Source organism: Manduca sexta, chromosome 23 (genome assembly GCF_014839805.1).
Source record: "Manduca sexta isolate Smith_Timp_Sample1 chromosome 23, JHU_Msex_v1.0, whole genome shotgun sequence".
In the NCBI taxonomy this organism is placed as follows: domain Eukaryota; kingdom Metazoa; phylum Arthropoda; class Insecta; order Lepidoptera; family Sphingidae; genus Manduca; species Manduca sexta.
In genome coordinates, this window is record NC_051137.1 from 4,326,871 (window position 1) to 4,348,443 (window position 21,573).

The 21,573-nt window shown below is 34.6% G+C and overlaps 2 protein-coding genes across 2 annotated transcripts; one reads left to right on the plus strand and one right to left on the minus strand.

Annotated features, from left to right (window-relative positions):
- Window positions 1-532: 532 nt before the first annotated feature.
- On the plus strand, window positions 533-13,473 carry LOC115443693 (aspartate aminotransferase, mitochondrial). Its single transcript, XM_030169204.2, has 9 exons — window positions 533-722; window positions 1,416-1,572; window positions 2,612-2,755; window positions 3,209-3,415; window positions 4,821-4,916; window positions 7,053-7,203; window positions 10,966-11,140; window positions 12,371-12,521; window positions 12,907-13,473. The coding sequence occupies exons 1-9, from the start codon at window positions 631-633 to the stop codon at window positions 13,027-13,029; spliced, it is 1,296 nt and encodes a 431-aa protein (XP_030025064.1). The 5' UTR covers window positions 533-630; the 3' UTR covers window positions 13,030-13,473.
- Window positions 13,195-21,470, minus strand: LOC115443690 (BRCA2-interacting transcriptional repressor EMSY). The gene is given in 7 exon segments (XM_030169201.2): window positions 13,195-17,435; window positions 17,515-19,416; window positions 19,485-19,671; window positions 19,884-20,184; window positions 20,967-21,076; window positions 21,078-21,142; window positions 21,281-21,470. Coding segments are annotated over 7 exon segments (3,099 nt in total). The 5' UTR covers window positions 21,342-21,470; the 3' UTR covers window positions 13,195-16,962.
- Window positions 21,471-21,573: the final 103 nt, after the last annotated feature.

Below are 21,573 nucleotides of genomic sequence, written 5' to 3' on the forward strand. Positions count from 1 at the left end.
AATAGTAAATAAATATCGTACTTATCTGTGAAATTAATAAAATAAAAAGAAAGAAATTCAGTAGAAAGTAATATTTGATTATATTATAGGTAACAGTATCGCGAGTTGCGGGTCTATGACCTTCTCTGACATTGGCAAAAAATGTCAATTGACGTAATATTACACAAATGTGTAAACGTTACCAGTCAATAAAAAATTCCCTAGTTATTAGAAAAATAACAAGATTAGTAAAAAAAGTACAAGGGTAAATTTCGTGTATTTAAATAATTATCATACGCACTGTGCTATAGTAACAATATCTGAAGAAATATATAACAACTACATATTTGTGTTGAATATTGTTTTTGTCACATATTATGTTAACATTTTTTTTCTTTTAAACTCTATATTATTTTTCACTATACAATAATGTATAATATTAATACCTAGATATTTTGTTGAGGTAATAGGATCGTCAGGATATCAATAGTGGGTAAAAAATTGTTTTGAATTAAATATTTGGTAAATTTAAAGTTAACGTTGACATCCCTAAAAATTGCCGATCTATCAAGGAGATAAGAGCCGCCGGGTGCCGCATAGACCGCTGTAAAAGTAATTAATTAGTCGCCAGTGTCGGACTGTACAGTGATCATGGCTCAAGCACTGAAGAAATTGACCACACAAGTTCTCAAAAACAACAATGTGGAGACAATAATCGGCTGTTCAGCGCTCAGGGCTAGCAGGTAAAGTACGGATTGCACTCACATTTTACGTAATGTGTCCAGAGATATATCCATTTATAAAATATAGAATGTTAAATCTGATGTTTAACCCTTGCCACGTTAAGAAATGAGGATTTTTTTTCCTCATTTTATTGAAAATATTCATAACGATCGAGATTTTGTTTTGCTTGTGGTTATGAGGAATTTTATTCCGGCGCATATAGATAAGATTCGTATGAAATAAATATCATAGTCTACATTATTTTTTTTATTGTTATTTTTTGGTTGCACATTTATTAGTAACAATATATTAAATAATAATCCTTGCAAGCTCAAACATCTTATTATACATAATATAATATTATGTACACCATTTTCATGGAAACATCCATCCATGGATTTGAATGCCCTTTATTTATTCTTTTTCTTCTTTGCAATTTTTATTGCTGAAGTTTGCGAAACAATCCTGTAAGTCTGCTATATAAAAGGTATTTTGCTTCAAATTAGTGTTAATTAAATACCTGTAATTATAAATTCAAATTTAGAACTGACTTTAAATTGCAAGTTATCTCATAGTTTTTTTAGTTACATTTAAATTTTAAATTGGCCAGGAATTTAGTTTTATAAATTAAAGAGGTTTTAATGTGCGATAAAGATATGCATAATTTGCATTCAATAAAAATAAACAGTTTATAAAATAATTAATTTTTGTAGCACATGGTGGAGCAATGTACAGATGGGACCACCTGATGTCATTCTTGGCATTACTGAGGCATACAAGAGAGACACAGACGCCAAGAAGGTCAATCTTGGTGTAGGTGCCTATAGAGATGATGAAGGAAAACCATTTGTACTGCCTTCTGTCAGAAAGGTGTGTATGTAATTTATAGAAAAATATTTTAGCAATTTTATAAATAGACTTGTGCCATGGACACACTAAGTGTGAATCACATGCCTTATACCTAATATCCCTTCTTTAAGAACAATTATTGAAACTACATAAAGGTAATCTACTGCCATGAAATTAAATTTGATATAACAATCAGTTGGACTAAGTTCTAAGTTTCTATTGTTTCTTTTATCAACATATTTAGCAATTTATATGTAGAGTATTAACATTTATAGTTGTATTTTACAACCATTTTATGTGGGTAACATAATACCTTAATTTATTGAAGAGTATATTATTTTTAAGTAACAGAGAATTCATGTAGTTTTGTCATGTGAATATTATAGTTCAGTTGATATATTGCATTTACATGATACGCTGAATACTATGTTTGGTTCATGCCACGTCAGAACTAGTTCTACTTACCAAAATTGGCCAACTTGACAACTAGCAGATATCTGTCTTTGTTGTTTGAGTTAGCCAGAGTTCTCACCCTTTTAAAGTTTGAGAATAGTTTGAGATTGTTTCAGCCCTAATTCCTAATCATATTATGCTTTACCGAATAAGACTGTCACAATTATCAACATCAGCTATACTGAGGGAAACTTCAGACATAACCAACTACTAGATGGTTCGATTAGTCTATCATCACCTAATACCCAATTCCTACGATCAAATTGCACGTCAGAATCGCTACGGTCCTCCATCAGGGTTTCCCCTGTGTTTATCCTGACCAAACATAGTTCACCATCTTCAGGGTCCCAGCATTTGTGCTCAAAGCACGCTAACATCCACGGATTGGAAACGTGACGTCTCGGGAGTGCGAATCGCCCAATTTAAACTGTGTATAAGTATACATATACTATTTATACTTATACACAGTTCTTGTTCATTCAATAAATATCATCTGTTAATGTTAATAAATGGATGAATATTTTATTACTTTGGACCTACTAGTGAATGCAATGTATTCCAAATTTCAGATACTAACTATAGAATTATTTCTTTATCTTTTCGACAGGCTGAAGAAATCCTTCACAAGAAAGCCCTGAACCATGAATACGCCCCGATCGGTGGTGAAGCTGCATACACCGATGCCGTGGCTAAACTAGCCTTTGGCGAAGACAGCCCCGTCATCAAGAACAAAAGCAACTGCACTGTACAGGTTTGTAAACATTTATGTTTTTTTTTACCTTTAAAAACAAATATTTTCTCTCAGCAGTATGCTGTATTTTGCTTGTCTATATATGTGGTAGGACTCGTTTGCGAGTGTTTGGTAGGGTATGTACCACTGCTTTGTCTATTTTTGTAGCCAAGCAACATTGTGAAGTAATGTTATGTTTTGGTTTGGAGGACCGCTAACGGGCGATCGGTTTTTTTTATTGGGCAAGCTGCTTGCGTCTTCATAATTTATTTGTATAAAAAAAAAACCTTTTAAAATATACATTTAAATAACGAAAACCCCATCCAAAATCAATTTACATGTCATACTAAACCTCCTTTCTTGAAATCGATTAAAAAGGGATTTTTTTATTATTATTTATGCATATAATATAACACCATAACAGAATACTAATGCGATGTTATACAATGATTTAAAATTATCTATCATCAACAGACACTGTCTGGCACTGGCGCGTTACGTCTCGGCTTGGAGTTTATCACCAAGCACTACGGCAAAACCAAGGAGATATGGATGCCGACCCCCACGTGGGGCAACCACCCACAGATCTGCAACATGCTGAACCTGCCACACAAGAAGTACCGCTACTTCGACCCCAAGACCAACGGCTTTGATCTCCAGGGCGCGCTTGAAGATATCTCGGTGAGTAATGTTTGAATTAAGGGACAGTTTTTTTTTTTCACCTGATTAACATTTGTTGGTAATTGCCGGCTTATACAAACATGCCAGACTTTTGGGTGAGCGCCTTAGGCTTTCGCAAGCTAGGCCCTTAGTAACATTTATAGAAGTAGCCTTTACTCGCAGCTGCTCCGACGTACATTCTTTAACCGAAAAATGATAAAATTTTACAAAACACACATCTTTTCTGATATAAAGTAGTATAAATCGTAAGTTATCGTAACAAAGAGTAAGTTATTAGCCAAAAAATTATCTCAATATAAAAATATCGCGTCAATCACCACCGATGCTGTGAAAGAAGGACCAAGACACTCTTTATCCATGTTGTAACTACATTGTATAGGGCCTGTAGCAAATTAATTAAATCCTAACATGAGAAATCTGTGTACATTTATACCGGCGCCCTTTTTTACAAAACTTGTAGAATTTAATCTTTAGAGCTTCCCGCAGCCCTGAACATGAAGTATTTTGCCCCTCTGGCCTTCCTAGTTACACCACTGCTATTTATATAAGAAATACGAAACCTAAATAAATTATATTACTTCGGATATAAAAATTCAACCGCCCTAAAGAGCCCTTGAGTTTCGTGGTCAAGTTCAAGGCATGGAAATTGAACCTAGCTGACTCATCATACGTAAGCAATTATTGAGAAAACTATCAATTATATCTTTCAATTCCTATCAAACAATATGTTGCATATTATATATTATCATAACCAGATAAAGTTGGTTTTTAAACGTGGATATTTTTTGTGTATTTCATTGATAAGAGATACGTGATCACGATCCCCATGCGTGTAAACGCAATAAGTTGTCATAAAGATAACATTCATGCTACGTAAACGTAATAAATATAATCTATTTATCGATATGCAATATTATTTTGTGACCCCCTAAACGTTGAATGTTCTTCAATTCATTAATAGAGATGGGCCGGTTATTTTGTACTTTTACAGTTCAAAAAATTAGTGCGGTCAAACAATCGAACATTTTCGGATTTTTTTATAAGCACTTATCGACTTACGAAGATCGATTTTCTTCATTCACAGTAGATATAAATAGTTAAGGGTAGGATTTCAGTTAAATCTGAAAAAAAAAACTTCTTATCAATATTAGAAAAATATACAAATCGACGATTAAAAGGCTAATTGACTTAAGCGATTTTTTTTTGCGACATTAAGTTTCATACATATTTAAAATCATCCACTTTTTGCTATGTTTTTTTAACCTAGTTTAAATTTTTTCGAAAAAAACTGTCGCTTAAGTAATTAGCCTTTCAACTATCGAAATATATTTTAATACTAGCGAATTTATTGTCTATTTCTGATTTCAAACAGCAGTGTGCAAAGTAATCTTTTATTTTGTTGCAGAAAATTCCCGAAGGCTCGATAATTTTACTGCACGCGTGTGCCCACAATCCCACTGGTGTGGACCCCAAGCCCAGTGACTGGGAACAGCTGTCTAAGGTAAGCAAAATGACCTATTTATGACTGACGGAATATATTTATCATTGATTTGAATGTACCTGTAACTAATATGCATAATTATAAGGGCGAATTGAGTCGATGAAACTAAAAGTAAATTAAAATATAAGTGGACTTAAATTGGATTAGTTTTAAGATTCCTATCGATTTTAAGCATTGATAAGGGTTTGGGTATCACAGCGGTTGATCCTTCTCGTAATAATCTTAATATAATAATTATAACATATATTTTGTTTTTTATATAAATTTTATTGCCATACACCTCTTTATTCCTACTTACCCCAAGACCATCTAGAAACGACGCGCCATGTACCTATTACGGCGAACAATAAACCTGTCATTTTATTTATTTTCAATGTCACCACTCCACTGAAAATGCAATACGCATAGTCTAATCTCTACTCCTATCCGCTCTAGTAATTTGTCGATGATAACTTAAAGAGTAGCGCCTCCCTTATTTTGTTTTTGTGAGTAGTTCATAAAATCTATCAGCATCCAACACCGTGGTATTATGATTACCCTAATCTTTATTTATGTAATGTAGTAGCTTTATATTATCTTATGACATGTGGTCTACTGAGTTATATCTTGGCAATTATAAATTTAAAAACCATAAAAAATACAGTATTATGTAATAATGTTAGTTAATAATGTATAATACGATTACATTATCGATTGTAAAAAAAAAACAGATTAAAAAAGATCGTTTCTCTGGTACCTATAGTCTGTGTGCCAGATAAAAAAAGTATAAGGAAATGGATCCTTACGATTGCAAATATTTTAGTGGGTAGGCTGCCTCAGCATCTTGGAATGAGCATAGATTAATCCAGCTAAGCTTGTGTCCATAGCTTCTCATGTGTTATTAGCTAATAATAATAATAATAATTTAACTTTATTGCAACAAAAAGAACACAGAAATAATAACATTACGAAGTACATAAACAGTAATTGGCATATCTGAGTTTAAGCATTTCAATTATTGTCAGGGGTCCCCAAACTAGGCTATGCCTGTATCTTGGGATACCTATAATGAGAGTCAAAAACTCATGAGTAGCCGATAATGCAAATTACAGACAAATAAAAACAGTTATTCTAAAAAAATTATAATAATAATAAACAAACTAAAATCTACAAACTCTTTTATATAACAAAGAAGAAAGAATAAAAAAATATAATAAGTATCTCTATACAAACTTGGCAAACATAGGTACTTGGGTAATTATACAAATTCGAAATTTAAATGAAAAGAATGCATGAAGTTTCAAATAAGAAAGATACAAAAAAAAATAATAATAATAACATAATAATAATAACTTTCATTGGTATTTAAATGCCATGCCAGCCATGGTTGCCAAAGAAAAGAAATAACCAAAGGGAAACAAAATTTTTTTTAGATAAAATGAGATCAATTTATATAAATTAAGTAAGTAAGTGAGTGGTGCCCCGCATCGGGTGCAGCAGCGGTAAAACAACAAGCAAAAAAAAAAAAGCTGTAATATATGTGCCCTTATTAACTGTTTCATAATCGTTATACTGGTGGTAGGTCTCTCATATGTGAGTCCGTCTGGGTATGTACCACCGCAATGTCTCTTTCTGCCGCCAAGCAACAGTGTGAAATCACTGTTATGTTCCGGTTTCAAGGACATTGTAGACAGTGTAACTACTGGACATAATAAGACTTAACATCTCATTTCTCAGGATGGCGAGCGCAGTGAAATACCAAACAATACTTTGTAATTAAATGTTTGGGATGGTGTTTCTACTGTTTATGGGCGGTTGTATCGCTAACCATCAGGCGAACGGCAGGCTTGTCTCGTCATTCAAAGCAAAAGGCAAAAAAACTTCAATTACTTTAATGATTTCTTACTTACACGAATGTTAGACATTAAAATTAAACTACTCTTCGGATTCTATCGCGGTTTTTTTACATTTTAGTTTTCTCCCGACGTTTCGAAGACTGCAGGCTTCGTGGTCACAGGGGGAACATCAATTCAATTCAATTACTTTGCTTCCCACTTGCCAAATAGGCCAGCTTGGCGAACTGGTTTCCTTGAGCCGATTGACCATGAATACTAGTAACTATTTCGTTATATTTAAAGTTCCATTTATCCCGACCAGGTAATCAAGGACAGGAAAATCTTCCCGTTCTTCGACATGGCGTACCAGGGTTTCGCGACCGGCAATGTCGACAATGACGCATTCGCTGTTCGTCTTTTCGTCAAAGAGGGCCACCAGGTCATGCTTGCCCAGAGCTTCGCCAAGAACATGGGTGAGTGGAACATTATTTTCTTCGAATAGTCACAGTTGGTATTTTGGTATGATTACTGGTGGTAGGTTTCTCATATGTAAGAGACCACTTGGGTAGGTACCACCGCAATGTCTATTTCAGTCGCCAAGCAGCAGTGTGTAGTCACTATTGTATTCCGTGTGACTACTGGATGACTGACTACACGAGACTTAACATCTCATGTCTCAGGATGGCGTGCGCAGTGGAATACCAAACAGTACTTTGTAATTCAAGGTGTTGGATGGGGTTTCTACTGTTTATGGGCGGTCGTATCACAGCACATTTTTTTTCGAAGTTGTGTCTTATTTTCATAATCAGTATAGGTGTTTTTGATGGTTGTATAACGATTACAAGCAGCATTTTGCTAGCAACTGAGTAAATAAATATAGAGTACGTGCATTCACGTATTTTTTTTTTTATTGCATCATTATGCAATAAAAAAAAAATATATACTACAGCTATAGTGAATTTAGAGTTGGTACATGCTTTTTTAAAATGTATTTAAAGGCTTTGTCCCTTGGAATTCAGGAATTTATTTTGTGTAGTGCTTTCTATTGTAAAATTAAAAACAAAACAATATGATTCAGTAGTTCCATACGTTAGCCCCTACATTTGCTATATTTTTATGTTATTACTATAGATTTTTACTGAAGATTTTTATAATAAATATTAACAAAGTCTATAACCTTTCCTTTCGTAGAAATATCATTTAACTATCTCAAAACTTTCTCATACTACGATAAGAGTATGTACAATAATATACATAAATGTACAAGCTATCAGTTTCACTGGAATAATGTCTATGACTTTGGTGTCATGGCCGCTGCCTCGCTAAGATCTAAAAGTAATTCTTGATACATGATAACGATTCTGCTATGTTTTATTATAATTATATTAGACCGGTAATTCGTCGTTGGGTGTCGTATAATCAAAATATGAATATCATTATGTTTTATGGTATAGAAGTCCACGAAGATTTCTTGGAAGGTGAAAGAGTCCTTGACCGATTAGGCACTACCACTAAACTACACTACCTTTTACCAGCCTAACTGGAAATCTTTCCCTTCATTAGACGAATACTATCAATCCCTAAACACCTTTTATTGCTTTGAAAGAAGAACTGATCTTGACATTTATTGTATAGGTTTGAGTATGCTTAGACACCGGCAATGAGGCATCTGTCGCGGATTTAAATTGCTGGTGATAGGATATATTTTACATCCGCCCGAATAGCCACCACCGCACACAAAGTGATAAAACCCGCCATAGTAGTCCACTTAGGTGTGTCGCGTTCCGGGATCAGCCTGTATATATCCGGTTCCAACAGGGCGACATAATTGTGTCGACTGCCGAGGGATAATCAATTCTCGTTAATCGACATTCTATTGGACTCCTTCCACTTACCATCAGGTGCCGTGGGATCACTTTGTTGTGCACGTAGAAAAATACCTATCTCTATAAACACATTTATACAAATTGACCTAACAACAATAGGGTACCGGACTCATTTTTGTTCTTTACTTTTATCAAATATTTACATAATATAAATTATAACACAAAAGGAATTTTTAAAATCCGGTAAAAAATCAACAAGTTATAAGTCTTTGAATTTCGGTGGAAGGGGTAATTAACAAGAAACAGAAAAGAGACGAAATATCCACATGTGACGTCATCGGGAATTACTACGCGTGCGAAAGAAAGAGATGTAGCGATATCCCCACATCGCGCCCACTTCTGAACATTACAATATTTTAAATATTAATTACTCGCTCATTTTTTAACCAATTTTTATGCAGTTTTCGCAGGAGTACTACTTTTTCATATTATTAACCATTATATATAGAATAATGGACAAAATCAAGCATAGGCCGGTCCCCTATTACAACAAGTATGCTTATCAATGTGTATTTGAATTGCTTTCTCATTGTAATGACAATGCCGTGCACTCACATGGTTGATTCAAGCGTGATTGGATACTGTTGTCAAGAGCAAATATTTGGATATTTCCTGCGAACAGCCAATATTGCTTAAGATAACGATAAATAGACGGGGAAGTCAACTTAAAGGTCGGGAAGAAAGTTTCGATTGGATCGATAAAATAATATCTTTTTTAATGCAGTTTTTTGCTGGCCAAATATATGGTAGGATATATTTTATATCCGCCCCGATTGCGATCACCGTAAACGACGTGTTAAAACCAGCCATAGAGGCCCACGTAGGTGTGTCGCGTTCCGGGACCAGCCTGTGCACATCCGGTTCCAAAAGGCTGGCATAATTGTGTCAACTGTTGTGGGATAATCATCTCTCGTCAGTCATTCTATTGGACCGCGCTCCACTTACCATCAGGTGCAGTGGGGGTACTATGTTGTGTCCGTATCAAATATGATTAATAAAGTCATAATACGATATTTAAAGGAAAAAATATTTAAAAAATATTTTGTTGTTTACCCACTGTCGTCAGATGTTTACCCGCTAACCTCTGTTATCGTTTTACGTCATCTTGCCGACCGCTTTTTACCAGTACTTACTGTTGCTATTCCAAATATTTACTAATATCGCTTTATCGTAGACCTTTGACATTAAAAACACCATGGTTATTGTAAATGATTAAAGTTTTGGAAGTATTTGCCGTACTTAATTTTAGGAGCATTAGCTATTTAAAAATTTGATTTTGTCTCCAAACCATCAGTGAGTTATTAATCTTTCAATAACTACAGTTTTTTATTACATTATCCTTTATTTAATAAAAATATTATACGTTAATTCGTTCTATATGGGAAAAAATCGGATTACAAAAACTGTCTAATTATAATCATTAATAATTGAACGTCTCTGTGTGCGGCAGTTTTTAAATAAATAATTTTATATGGCATACATGAGAAGATACCTAAGTGGGTAAATTAAGTTTGTCCGTCGTCTTTTAACTCCGAAACTTTCAGAAGAATTATTCATATATTGTTAGCTTAAAAGGGAAGGATTACGAATAGTAGGAGGAAAGTGATGTTAACGCCTACAGTGAGATTTTTCGAGATAACTTAATTCTCTCCTAGACATTGTCTTGGTATTGACTTTACTCAAAATTGGTCTTATTTAATCTATTAAAAATCTAACAATCTCATCCATTTTGCAATTCATTTGTGAACTTATTAGATAAATAAGCTCTATGTTTTTAAGTCTTAGATATAATCCTGTCAAGTTTTGTTATGAATAAAAAATCTGTACTCATGTAAAAAATGACTGATATCTAATCATAGGGCTTATGTAATGAAACATAATGTTTACAAGATCTTTTAGTACAATTAACATTGTATTATCATGTCATATATGCTTTTAGATACAAATACTTAATATTTCTGATATGCAAATAAAATATTTCTTTTTGAAAATATTTGTAGAAATCTTTTCTCGATTAAAATAGTTATCCAGGTGTGATGTTATTGAACAATAAAAACAAATTGTTTTTTGTTCATCAAAAATGGAATCTACATAATTAGAAGAAACCACCACAGATTAGTCAGAATATTTGCGTTATATATGTCGAATACAAAATTAATATTACTTTGGTTGAACCATAAAATATGTATTTTTATTGGCCAGTTATTCTTAAATAAAAAAAAACAAACTAGTGAGAGCACAATAGACCGCCAAGTTTGTGGGACCATGTCATAATCTAAAAAAAAAATATTAAAATTCGAGTCAAAAGATGTACTATCGATTTTAATTTTTAACTTTAATTAATTTAAGGTTTGTACGGCGAGCGTGCTGGTGCCCTGACATTCTTGTGCGGCGACGCGGAGTCGGCCGCTAAAGTGATGTCGCAAGTCAAAATCATGGTACGGACCATGTACTCCAACCCCCCGCTGTACGGCTCCAGGCTGGTCCAGGAGATCCTCACCGACGCTGGACTTAGGAAGCAATGGTAAGTTACTGTTGTCTCCATTAATTAATGCCGGTAGGGGTACCTTAGTTTTTTAATCACTCCTATTGGTTTCCATAACTTAAGTCTAGCCAGGATTCGAGTTACTCCCACCTTAGAATCATATACATATGGGTCCACGTCTGATGCGGATCCAATTTTTTGTTTGCTTCTTTGGTCTGAAGATTGCGTAGGTCTGCTCTTTACATTCACTAGACCTTAACATGATACACGAATAAGTTTGTGTGGTACATACTGTACAGTATAAAATGTAGATTGCGGAAAAAAACCTAATTTCCAATCTTTTAATTCTATAAATACTTCTTAGCTTACATAACGCAGTGCTACAGCGTCGGGGTCGAAATTCAGTCAAGTGCTATCAAGTATTTTGTCTATAGCCTATATCTAGGTATCAAGTAGGTATTGCTAAATATTAAGATCTGAAACTGGGATTTGAGTTTAACAAAAATAAAGAGGCTGATGATAAAATGATTACTTTTACATAATATATTGATGTATTACTTGATAATCTTTTAGGAAAAAATTTCGATAACGACATGATGTAGTATGATTTATGTGTACCTACGTAAATATTTTATCTAACTAAAACATTGATACAGGAAACAGGTCATACGTTCCTCAATTTAATTATATGAATGGAGTAGAAGTTAAAATGTTTGTTTATTGAAAGCTATGTACTTGAACGACCTTCCAAACATTTGGTTCACGGCCAACTATTAGTTCATCATGGAAGTTTTGCCAAAACAATAATGGGTTACTATGTGAATTAAGAATATAAAAATATTATTTTTTTATTAATGGCCATAAAGATAGGTAGTCGTTAAGCTAGATACTGAATTATTTGGAACTTTTGTTTCGTTGACAAAGCACAAAAAGGTACTGAGGTTTTAATGTAGTTAGTTTGCATTTAATTAGGAAATTAAACACAATTATTTTAATTCGAAGATTCTTTGGCAAAATAAATTTAATATAAGTCTGCAGTCCCGAAAATGTTTCTAAAATACGCCTTTTTTAACGATTCCTCTAACAGTATAGTTTATACTAGGTGAGAGAGAGTGACGGATAGAAGTACAAAAAAAATCGTAACTAATTAGAAAACAAATTTCACCTGATAATCACCCGAATTACTAAAAACCAAATTGCGTTTTCACATGCCGATACGCTCGCTAACATGCTCTTTTTCTCCAATAAAGTCCTTATATCCCATTGCAGGTTGGCGGACGTGAAGCAGATGGCGGACCGCATCATCTCCATGCGCAACCAGCTGCGCGCCGGCATCGAGGGCGCCGGCAACCCGCACCCCTGGCAACACATCACCGACCAGATCGGCATGTTCTGCTACACCGGACTCAAGCCTGAACAGGTCAGATTTTTTAAGTCTTTCGACGGTCTAAGTCAGATATACTCTACTTGTGGTCAGAGCGTTTTCAAATGGACCATCTGACTTTCCAAATTCCACTAAAACTAAAGAAACTTCTCCAAGTTAACTTGAGTTATATGGGTTAATTGTGAATACTTTTATAAAATAAATTTAATTACACTTTAGTAGGTCAATTTATGTTTGGCCTAGGGCACCATGAGCATGACCAAATATAGGCAAGAAGGTTGATAGTAAAAATCAAAAATAAAATATTGGCCGCTTATTAATTTGGAATCGGTTCAGAATTCTCAGAAATTACCCTCTACAAATTCACAAACTTTACCTTTTTGATGACTATTGCTGATATCAATTATAATGGAATTTGCAGGTGGAGCGTCTCACCAAGGAGTTCCACATTTACTTGACGAAGGACGGTCGCATCTCCGTCGCCGGCATCTCTTCCAAGAACGTCAACTACATCGCCGAAGCCATCCATAAGGTCACTTCATAAACCAACTAACCGCCGTCTGCATTACACCAACATGTATGAAAGCCGGGTCTTTTGCGAAAGTAATTTTATTGAACAACCAAATTTTTTGTAAGCCGTAATGTATGAAAAAGCACTACAATATGGTATAATTATTCCGTGCTTACGAACATAGCATGTCTATTTGAATGTTACAAGACAAAATGTAAAACATTTTTGCTTGCATTTGTTTTTATTTCTAGCCCAGCAGACCCGCCTTAGAAACGCAGTATTTATTCGAAATAATTTTTAAGTTGCACGAATATTTTTGGTGTATTATAAAGTGTAAGCAAAGCAATGTAAAGTTGTGATTATGTTATTATGTATAGTTGTAAACTGAGTATCAGTCTAGTGTGATATTAAATCATACATTTATATATTTTTTTTTACTTACCTGATTGGATGAAATAAAAATCATATTATATTTTATGATTAAACTTTTATTTGTTAAAATAAGTAGATAAAATAAACTTGATGCAAAAAACACAGAAATTGTATTAACATATTTTGTTTGTGGTGATTCTACTGCCGTATTAAGACTACGCAAAATATTTACAGCTGACAAAAACAAATGAACATCTTACCCTTTATAAAATGAAATAAACTGATGCAGGTCAATCGTTAACATCGCATTAACATTTATATAATAATATATTGTACAAAGACAACCCTTACAGGGCCCTAAAACTTACCAGAACACATTTTGACCACAGCGTAGTGTGACAACATTAAACATATTCACCTGCATCATTAGAAATATATAATCTAATAACATTTCGCTAAACTAAATCCAATTTAGGACACACATACACATCCAAAATGCGCCGTTACATACAGTCATTATGATACAAAATATACTAATACATTCTATAAGTCGACGGTTGTCATTGATATATCAATAAAAATACTATGTACAAATTTGTCATAATACGAACTACATTATATCGATGGCACACTTATTATACAACGCACTGCCATTACTCAACAAACGTGTACCACTCGCGCCTCGACCCGCAGGCTCCTGGACTCATACCAAAACCTTCGATACTCTTAACCTAAGTATAGTATTACATGTGACTGCTCTATAGTACTGTGTATGAAACAATTAACATATACTGAGCACCTTTTGTTATAAGAAACTGGTGGATTGGTGTTATAGCGATAGAATGTGTTTTTGGATTCGAAAAATGATTGAGTTGCGAGACTCAATTGAGTTAGGGGCCGTTACAGTATTCTTTACGTAATACTTGAACGGCTTCTTATCGGACTATGACAGAGAGAAGCGACTTGAGTTTAAATGAAAAATAGCTTTAGAACTTTCCGCTATCATGATATTCTTTTACTCCGGTCCGGTGGCAGGTCTTTTTGTATTTTGGCTTAGTTTTTACAACCCATTGATGGTATGTTAGACTATAATTTTTGAAAATACTGGGTGTTGGACTATTAGGGGATCTAACTACGGACCTTCAATGTCCATAGAGGTTACCATTAGTCGAAGGCCATTATTATTTATTGACATTATTCTGAAATACCTATAGATTGAAAAACCACACAGGTAATTAAAAAAGACAAGAAAGTTACAAGGAAGATGGTAGTATACAATTTTGACAACCATGGAATTCAGATATTTACTGCTAAAAAAAAGCATTAATTGACGTCAGTGGTTGCAAAATCGATGTGTCGAAAGTTTTGTACATGATATCACACCAACACCACCATAAGAAGACCATATTCTGTAACTATTTTATCATGGTTTGAGTATTGTTAGTATACCATAAGCAATTCGTATAATTCCTTTCTGCTTAGAGTTCATGCATTTGTAGACTTCGTGAGGAAACCTGTACACCTGAGAAGTAATCTATAAGAATTTTGAAGGTATGTCAAGGCTGCCAATACGCACTGAGCCAACATGGTGAAAAGCCTAAATTACAATAGAAATTGTCAGTATGATGCAGATATACAAAACCATAGATCAATTATTTCCCACTAGCAAGTATCTGGTAATAGAAGATGTCGTCACGCGGGTTGCAAGCCGAAAACTAGGTAGTAAATTTAGCTTAGCTCGCATGCGTGAGAGAATTAACACATTGTACCTTAGTTTATATTGTTTATCTGCATAAAAGTATGAAATAATATCTCATTTATGCCAGCAAGTTAAATTTATCTTACTTTATGGTCTGCAACTCGCATTAAGTTTGTAAAAAAGAATTATACAACTTGTCGACAACATAACTGACATGAAAAAGACTTTATCCACATACAAATGAACAACAAACAATATTAAGTCAATTATACCACATCTGGCGACACATTCGGCCCTTAATTTAAATATAAATACTAGTCAGCATCTCACTCAAAAGGGAACATTCTTGAAAACACTCACGTTTATTCAAATTTATGTTTACCTAGACAAGGGTCGTTGAATCAATTTAGTGTATTTAAAAACGTACGTCACTCAAACACGTTATTCATAAACGCGTATAACAACATTATACGTATATTTTATCCTAGATTTTATACTAGCAACAAACCAAATAAATGTGATAGAAATAAACATGCTGTATATAACCGTTTATGAATAAGGATGTGTGATCACAATAAGTATTAAACTTACCAACCGATCTACTTGACTATTAAGATTGTTTTTAACAATTGTAATATATTATACTTAATTATTGCTTTGGATTATTATCCAGCTTAGATAAGCGTCAGTAAGGCTGTAAGTTTACTTACAATTTACGGTGTCATGTGAAAATCCAGTTTCACATAATCACTTAAAAAGAAACATCCTTTGTGTAAGAAGTCTCCATGAAACAATATTTCTGAATACAGCAACAGATGGCGCTTTTATATCGGTACACTATAATAAAATTATAATTATTGTAACATTGTAAGCTAAACAAATATGAAACTTTTACAAAATATTTGTGCGTATGCAAACAATTTTTATTAACAAACTATAATTAACTTATATCAGATATATTCAAATAAATTACAGAGTAGTTCGAGATAACACGGAATATAGGTAATTACGTTAACGCAAGTTTTTAAATAACAATATGCACAACACCAACACAATGCTATGTCAAGATTCTTAACTTTTATTTCATTTCAATTAACAATCATTTAGTTTTGGTTAATTATAATCAGATAGCATAATAGTATGTATGTGGGAGAGAATAGTGATACAAATCAGATGATGTATTAATATTATTTCATTTAATATTGTATGTATACTTTATATAGATATTTATGTATGTGATATTGGTCATTCACTGGTCAATACTACAATCATGTAAATATAATAATTTATTGAATCACTATAAAAAAAAACAACCCAGTAACATTGATTCAGTGAATATATTATTTAGAAACTAAACATGAATGAATTTAAAATTATAACTAGTTGCTTTTCTTTACAATACAATTGTACACACATACTCTGAATATTCCCTAATCAATGCAAACACAATCCTTTACACATGAATAAACATAATGAGTTCATACTTAACATATTAAATTAAAATTACTGTCTAGGAAATACCTATTTAATCCGTTAATAGCAGACCTGCCAGGGGTAAAATTGTGTATGATTAATATGATGAAACATGTTACATATGTTACACTTTACAACAAATTTGCTGAAGGAATTGGTAGAAAAACTCCATAATGTGGAAGTGCACTTATTAGAACAAAATCTTGAATTTACGAACCCACCGAATTTTATGTAGCCTCTTTACTATCGGAGAACAGCGATATGTAGATTACACGAATGTTTTCAAAACATACATATCGAGCGGATCAAACGATACAAATGTCCATGCCTTACTGAATAGCGCCAACCATTCACTTCACATTAAATGTCCATGTTTTATTTTTTTATTAAAATTTACAAAAAATAACCCAAATCGGTAAAACCTAAGTGGATTTATTTAAAGGCAAGTTTTGACTTACAGTGTGATCGTCAGTCTCAGTGGCGGACTCGTTGGCGGAGTCGTCGGCCAGCAGGCGGCTGAGTTCGTGCAGCCGGGCCGTGCGCGGCTTGTCCTCGCCTGCGAACACGTCGTCACCCGCCATCATGCCCTCGTCCAGATACGAGAACGAGTCCAAGTTAATGTCCGCCGTCGTGATCGCCGTGCTGTATATATCTATCCTTTTCTGTTGAGACTTAGCTTCGGCCACTTTCTCCGAGAGCTTCTCTTTCGCTTTAGTGAGAGCGTCCGTCTCGGATCTGTCCAATTTGGAATCGCTTTCTTTCACTTTATCGATCTTAGCTTTGAGCGTGAACGAAGAGTCGTTGCTCGACGAGCCGTCGTCTTGCAGTTGACTCAGTAACGTCCGATTCGCCAGCGACATGGCACTCGTACTGCTGTACATTTCGCTGTTTTCCCCTGAACAAAAATAAATAAACAAAAATTAACGGGGAATATACAAAATAGCATAGCAACGAGCGTCAGGTGGGTGTCTTACCGCCGGGCGTCGTCCGCTGAATGCTCTCTTGGGACGAGTGCTTGCTCTTTGTTTTATGACTGCTTGCCATGTACTCTGTGTCGCTATCGCTCGACATGCCCAGATCTAAATGCAGAGAGTTTAGTTTGTCGTCGTCGTCTTTGTTTTTCCTCGACACGGTGTCGAGTTCCATTTCCCAGTCTGTGACGCTTGACGAATCTTTTGCAGTTTCATCTTTACTATAGCTTGCTTTGCGCTCTTCTTTTTCAATCATAGGTAGCACTGTTTCTTCCATCGGCACTATGCCACCTATACTTTCTCCCGTCGAATCTAAACTACTCGCATTACAAGTCTCTTCAGTCATTTGATTATCAAACAAAACAGGAGTGTCTGGTGTGATCTGAGTCATCTTTTTAGGTTCCTCTACTGCTCGACCTGTGTTGCTTCTACTGTCCAATATCTCCGACATTGTCGTAGTTCGTCCTGACTGATCGTTGTTTAGTTCTAAAACTATAACATTACCAGAACACTTGGCAGCTTCTGTTTCTGTTTTTGATGCTTGTAGCAATTGGTTCACATTCTTACCCATTATAATTTTTGACATATCGTTACCATTCTTGGCGAAGGTTAGTGCTTTTCCAAGTGGTGTCCCTTTTTGGACTACAATTACGCTGCCTTTTGTACTCGATGGACGAACGATAGGATTTGTGATTTTTGGAGTAGTGATGGGAGCTAGGCCCTTAACGGGAACTATGTCTGCTAAATTAGCAGTCTTAATTGGCTCCAAACCAACTAGTTTACTACTAGAAGGTATAGAACTGGTAGTTGGAGGTTTAGATATTACGGTCATTGTTGGTGCTTTACTGCTCTGAGGTACTGATTGAGAACTTACGGGCACCAGTTTCATAGCGGTGGGGATTCCTTTAAAGTGTAAAAGTGGTATTTGCTCGTTAGTTTTCGTACGCGCCTTAGCGGGTAACACAACCATTTTTTGTCCCGACTTCGGGTTTAATACGACAGCCTTGGCCGACACTTTTAAGTCCGTAGCAGGAATTCCTTTAGGTGTGAGGGCCTCGGCAGTTTTATTAGATGCACTATTTACAGTTACTTGGGCGAATTCTTTGTGTGGTGTATTGTTAGACGTTAATATTACTTTAGAAGGCGGTTTTTTATTATCTACAAGTGATTTTGAAACGACGATCATTTTATCGCTCGTTACGGGAGCATTACTGGTGCGCGCTTTTGGTATAGAACCTATGACTTTAGTAGTGACAAGTTTGCCTGGGGTGTTCAACGCTTTTTGCGCCGAACTAGGAGCTACCAATACTTGTCTATTTGACAATAGCTTAATATTATCTGCGGGCTTTTGAAGTAGTTTGAGTTCACCAATTTGTACTTTCTTATCGCTTGATATCTCACCGCGATTTTTGATTATGAGTTGACAAGGTTTTCCTGAGACAGTGTGTTTGACCGGCGTGCTTTGCGCCTGCAGTGAGGATGGGTCGTCAGGGTGAGAGTTGTCTGACACTTCGAGCTCGTGGGGCACTGTCGCCGGCTGAGTCAGTAGCTGCATTGTGGGGGAGTCTGTCATCATGCTTGGTGATGACATCACTTTGGGCTTCATCTCATCTAAGTAATCAGCTTTGCTTTTATTCCCTAGTATTGACTGAGCGTAACTAGCTTGGAAAGTGTTAGGCGGGCCAGAGAACTCTAGCTGAAGAGATACGGGATTGTACTGTTTGTTAGGTGATATAGGCACTTCCTGTGTTTTCTTTTGTGACTTGGTAGCAGACTGTGCCTTGGCACCTTTGTGAGCTCTTGGCTTGTGTGGAGTTGATCTTGGGGCATGCGATTGACTTGATTTACTAGTTGACACTTTGCTGACCTGGTTGTAAGAATGTTTTGACTGTCCTGGTGGTTTACCTGGGTAAGAAAAAACAATTAGTTTTGTATACTATAACTCAATCATGGTCAATTTTTAATATTATTACCTCTAATATGCTCTGTGGGTGCGGGTTGTGATAACTTAGAGTATATTTGTGATAGGTTGAGATGCTTTTGATTTGTGTTCATTGTTATGTTTCTCATGTTCTTAACTGGTATTGTACTGTCATCTGGTATTGAACCACCTTCTGGAATTTTCCTTTTTCTTTCATTTATAATTTCTGTCTCCCAAAGCTAAAAGTAAAATAATACTGTATATGATTTGAGAACACAGACAGGGTAAATATAATGTAATTAATTATTTTTTTCTAAATACAATATAAAGCAAATAAATAAAAGCGGGGGATAAGTCTAAACAAACAAAACATCAATGCACTATAACATCAATTTGCATTTCAAAGATTATATAAACATATAGTTTCCTAACTAAAACCATAAGGACTAACTTTAGTTGTTTGATCTTCCATTGCTATGGGAGGATACATGGTCTCATCCATACTCTCATTTGAGGTGAGAGCTTCGGCCGTCTGCCCTTCTGCATCTGTGATCTCTTCTTCACTTGATTTGGGTGCAATGAGTTTCTCAGCCTCCAACCTCTTTTGTATTTCTCTGTTCTCTGCTGCGGCCTGTTCTGCAGCTTTATCCGCAATCTCTGTGTACATGCTTTGTGCAACTCCTCGAGGGAGCAGTGGCACACGTCTCCTGCCTTCCCGGATCCATCCTAACCCCGTATTGGGACCTGACAACCTGATGATTGAATTGTCCAAAAATATTTTTTAATTTCACGGTAATATTTATTGAAGAGATTATTCATTTTTATGAATATTGAAGTTTGCAATTTATATGATTACAAAAATATAAAAAATATAAATAATAAGAAATTATATTATACATTGCAAATGTTTTTGATTAATAAACAATATGATATAATTGAATTTGTGGTGACCAAAGAGAAAAGGACAATTATTTAATAACATTATGAATATAATATATAGTACATATTGATTCACACTACATGTCTAACAATAAGAGCTAACAAACAATCTAAAATAATCTTTCTCAACCTCTGCAATACTTTTTACAAAATTTTCCATTACCACCAAAATGTCAGGAAGAAACTTTTTAGGCACCAGAAAATAATTATTATATTTGACATTTCAACTCAAATAGGTTATCTGTCAAAAATGATATATTGAAACAAAGTTTCATTCCAATATAAAACATGTTAAAAGTTCACAAAACAATTTGCAAATCATCAAACTGTGATCCCATAATCACATAAAGCCAACATCTACAATACCAAGACACACTACATAACAAAAAAAAAGGTTCCCAATTTTTCAAAAATATCAACAATTACTTCAATCACATTGAAATACACATAAATATTCAATAGGAACTAAAATGGATTAACGAAATAAACAAGCACCTCCAACTTTCAGTCACTCACAGCCATCTTTGACTTTGTGCAACAGTGTTTAAAAATAAATCAAGTATACTACATAAAAAAATATTAAAAGCCAACTTACCTCTCAGCAATTGTGGCTAATAACTCGTCATTAGACACGCGGCGTGCCTCGGCGCTGTGCCGATCGTTGCTTATATGCAAAACGGCGCGCAGTTCCTCCAATAGCTTTTTTCCTGTTGTCTTCCAGTGCCCCTTGTGCTCTAAACACACTTATCATATTCGAGTAGGCTTCCAATTCTACAAACAAATGAATTTACTATGAAACAATTCACGTTAATACTGCTTTAACTGCTAAATTAGCTTCGGCGTCTGAGATATAATTTAAGAAAACCATAGGAGGGAAAATGAAAGCCATTTATAAGACTAAATATATACCAAGTCTACGGAGCGTAAGGCGACATTCGTCGCGTGTCATATTAAGCAGCATGGGCCACATTTTTACTAGTTTATATTGAACACCAAAACTTAACTCTGATTATACGATTTAAACCATATTTTATAAAATACTCAATTGGCAAATATCCATACTGTTTACTTCAAACGACAATTCGTTCATTTTGACACTTCAAATAGATGAATTAAAAATATAAAAATTTTTGCCTATGGTTTTTAGGGATATCAGAGTCATATTCATCATTTAACTTTATATATTTCTATGATGTATAAAG

Bases quoted from the DNA above. Each gene is read 5' to 3' on its own strand.
- LOC115443693 (XM_030169204.2), top strand. From the start codon at position 631: ATGGCTCAAGCACTGAAGAAATTGACCACACAAGTTCTCAAAAACAAC. The intron at 3,416-4,820 runs GTGAGTAATGTT...ATTTTGTTGCAG, and splicing joins GCGCGCTTGAAGATATCTCG to AAAATTCCCGAAGGCTCGAT. The intron at 4,917-7,052 runs GTAAGCAAAATG...TATCCCGACCAG, and splicing joins ACTGGGAACAGCTGTCTAAG to GTAATCAAGGACAGGAAAAT.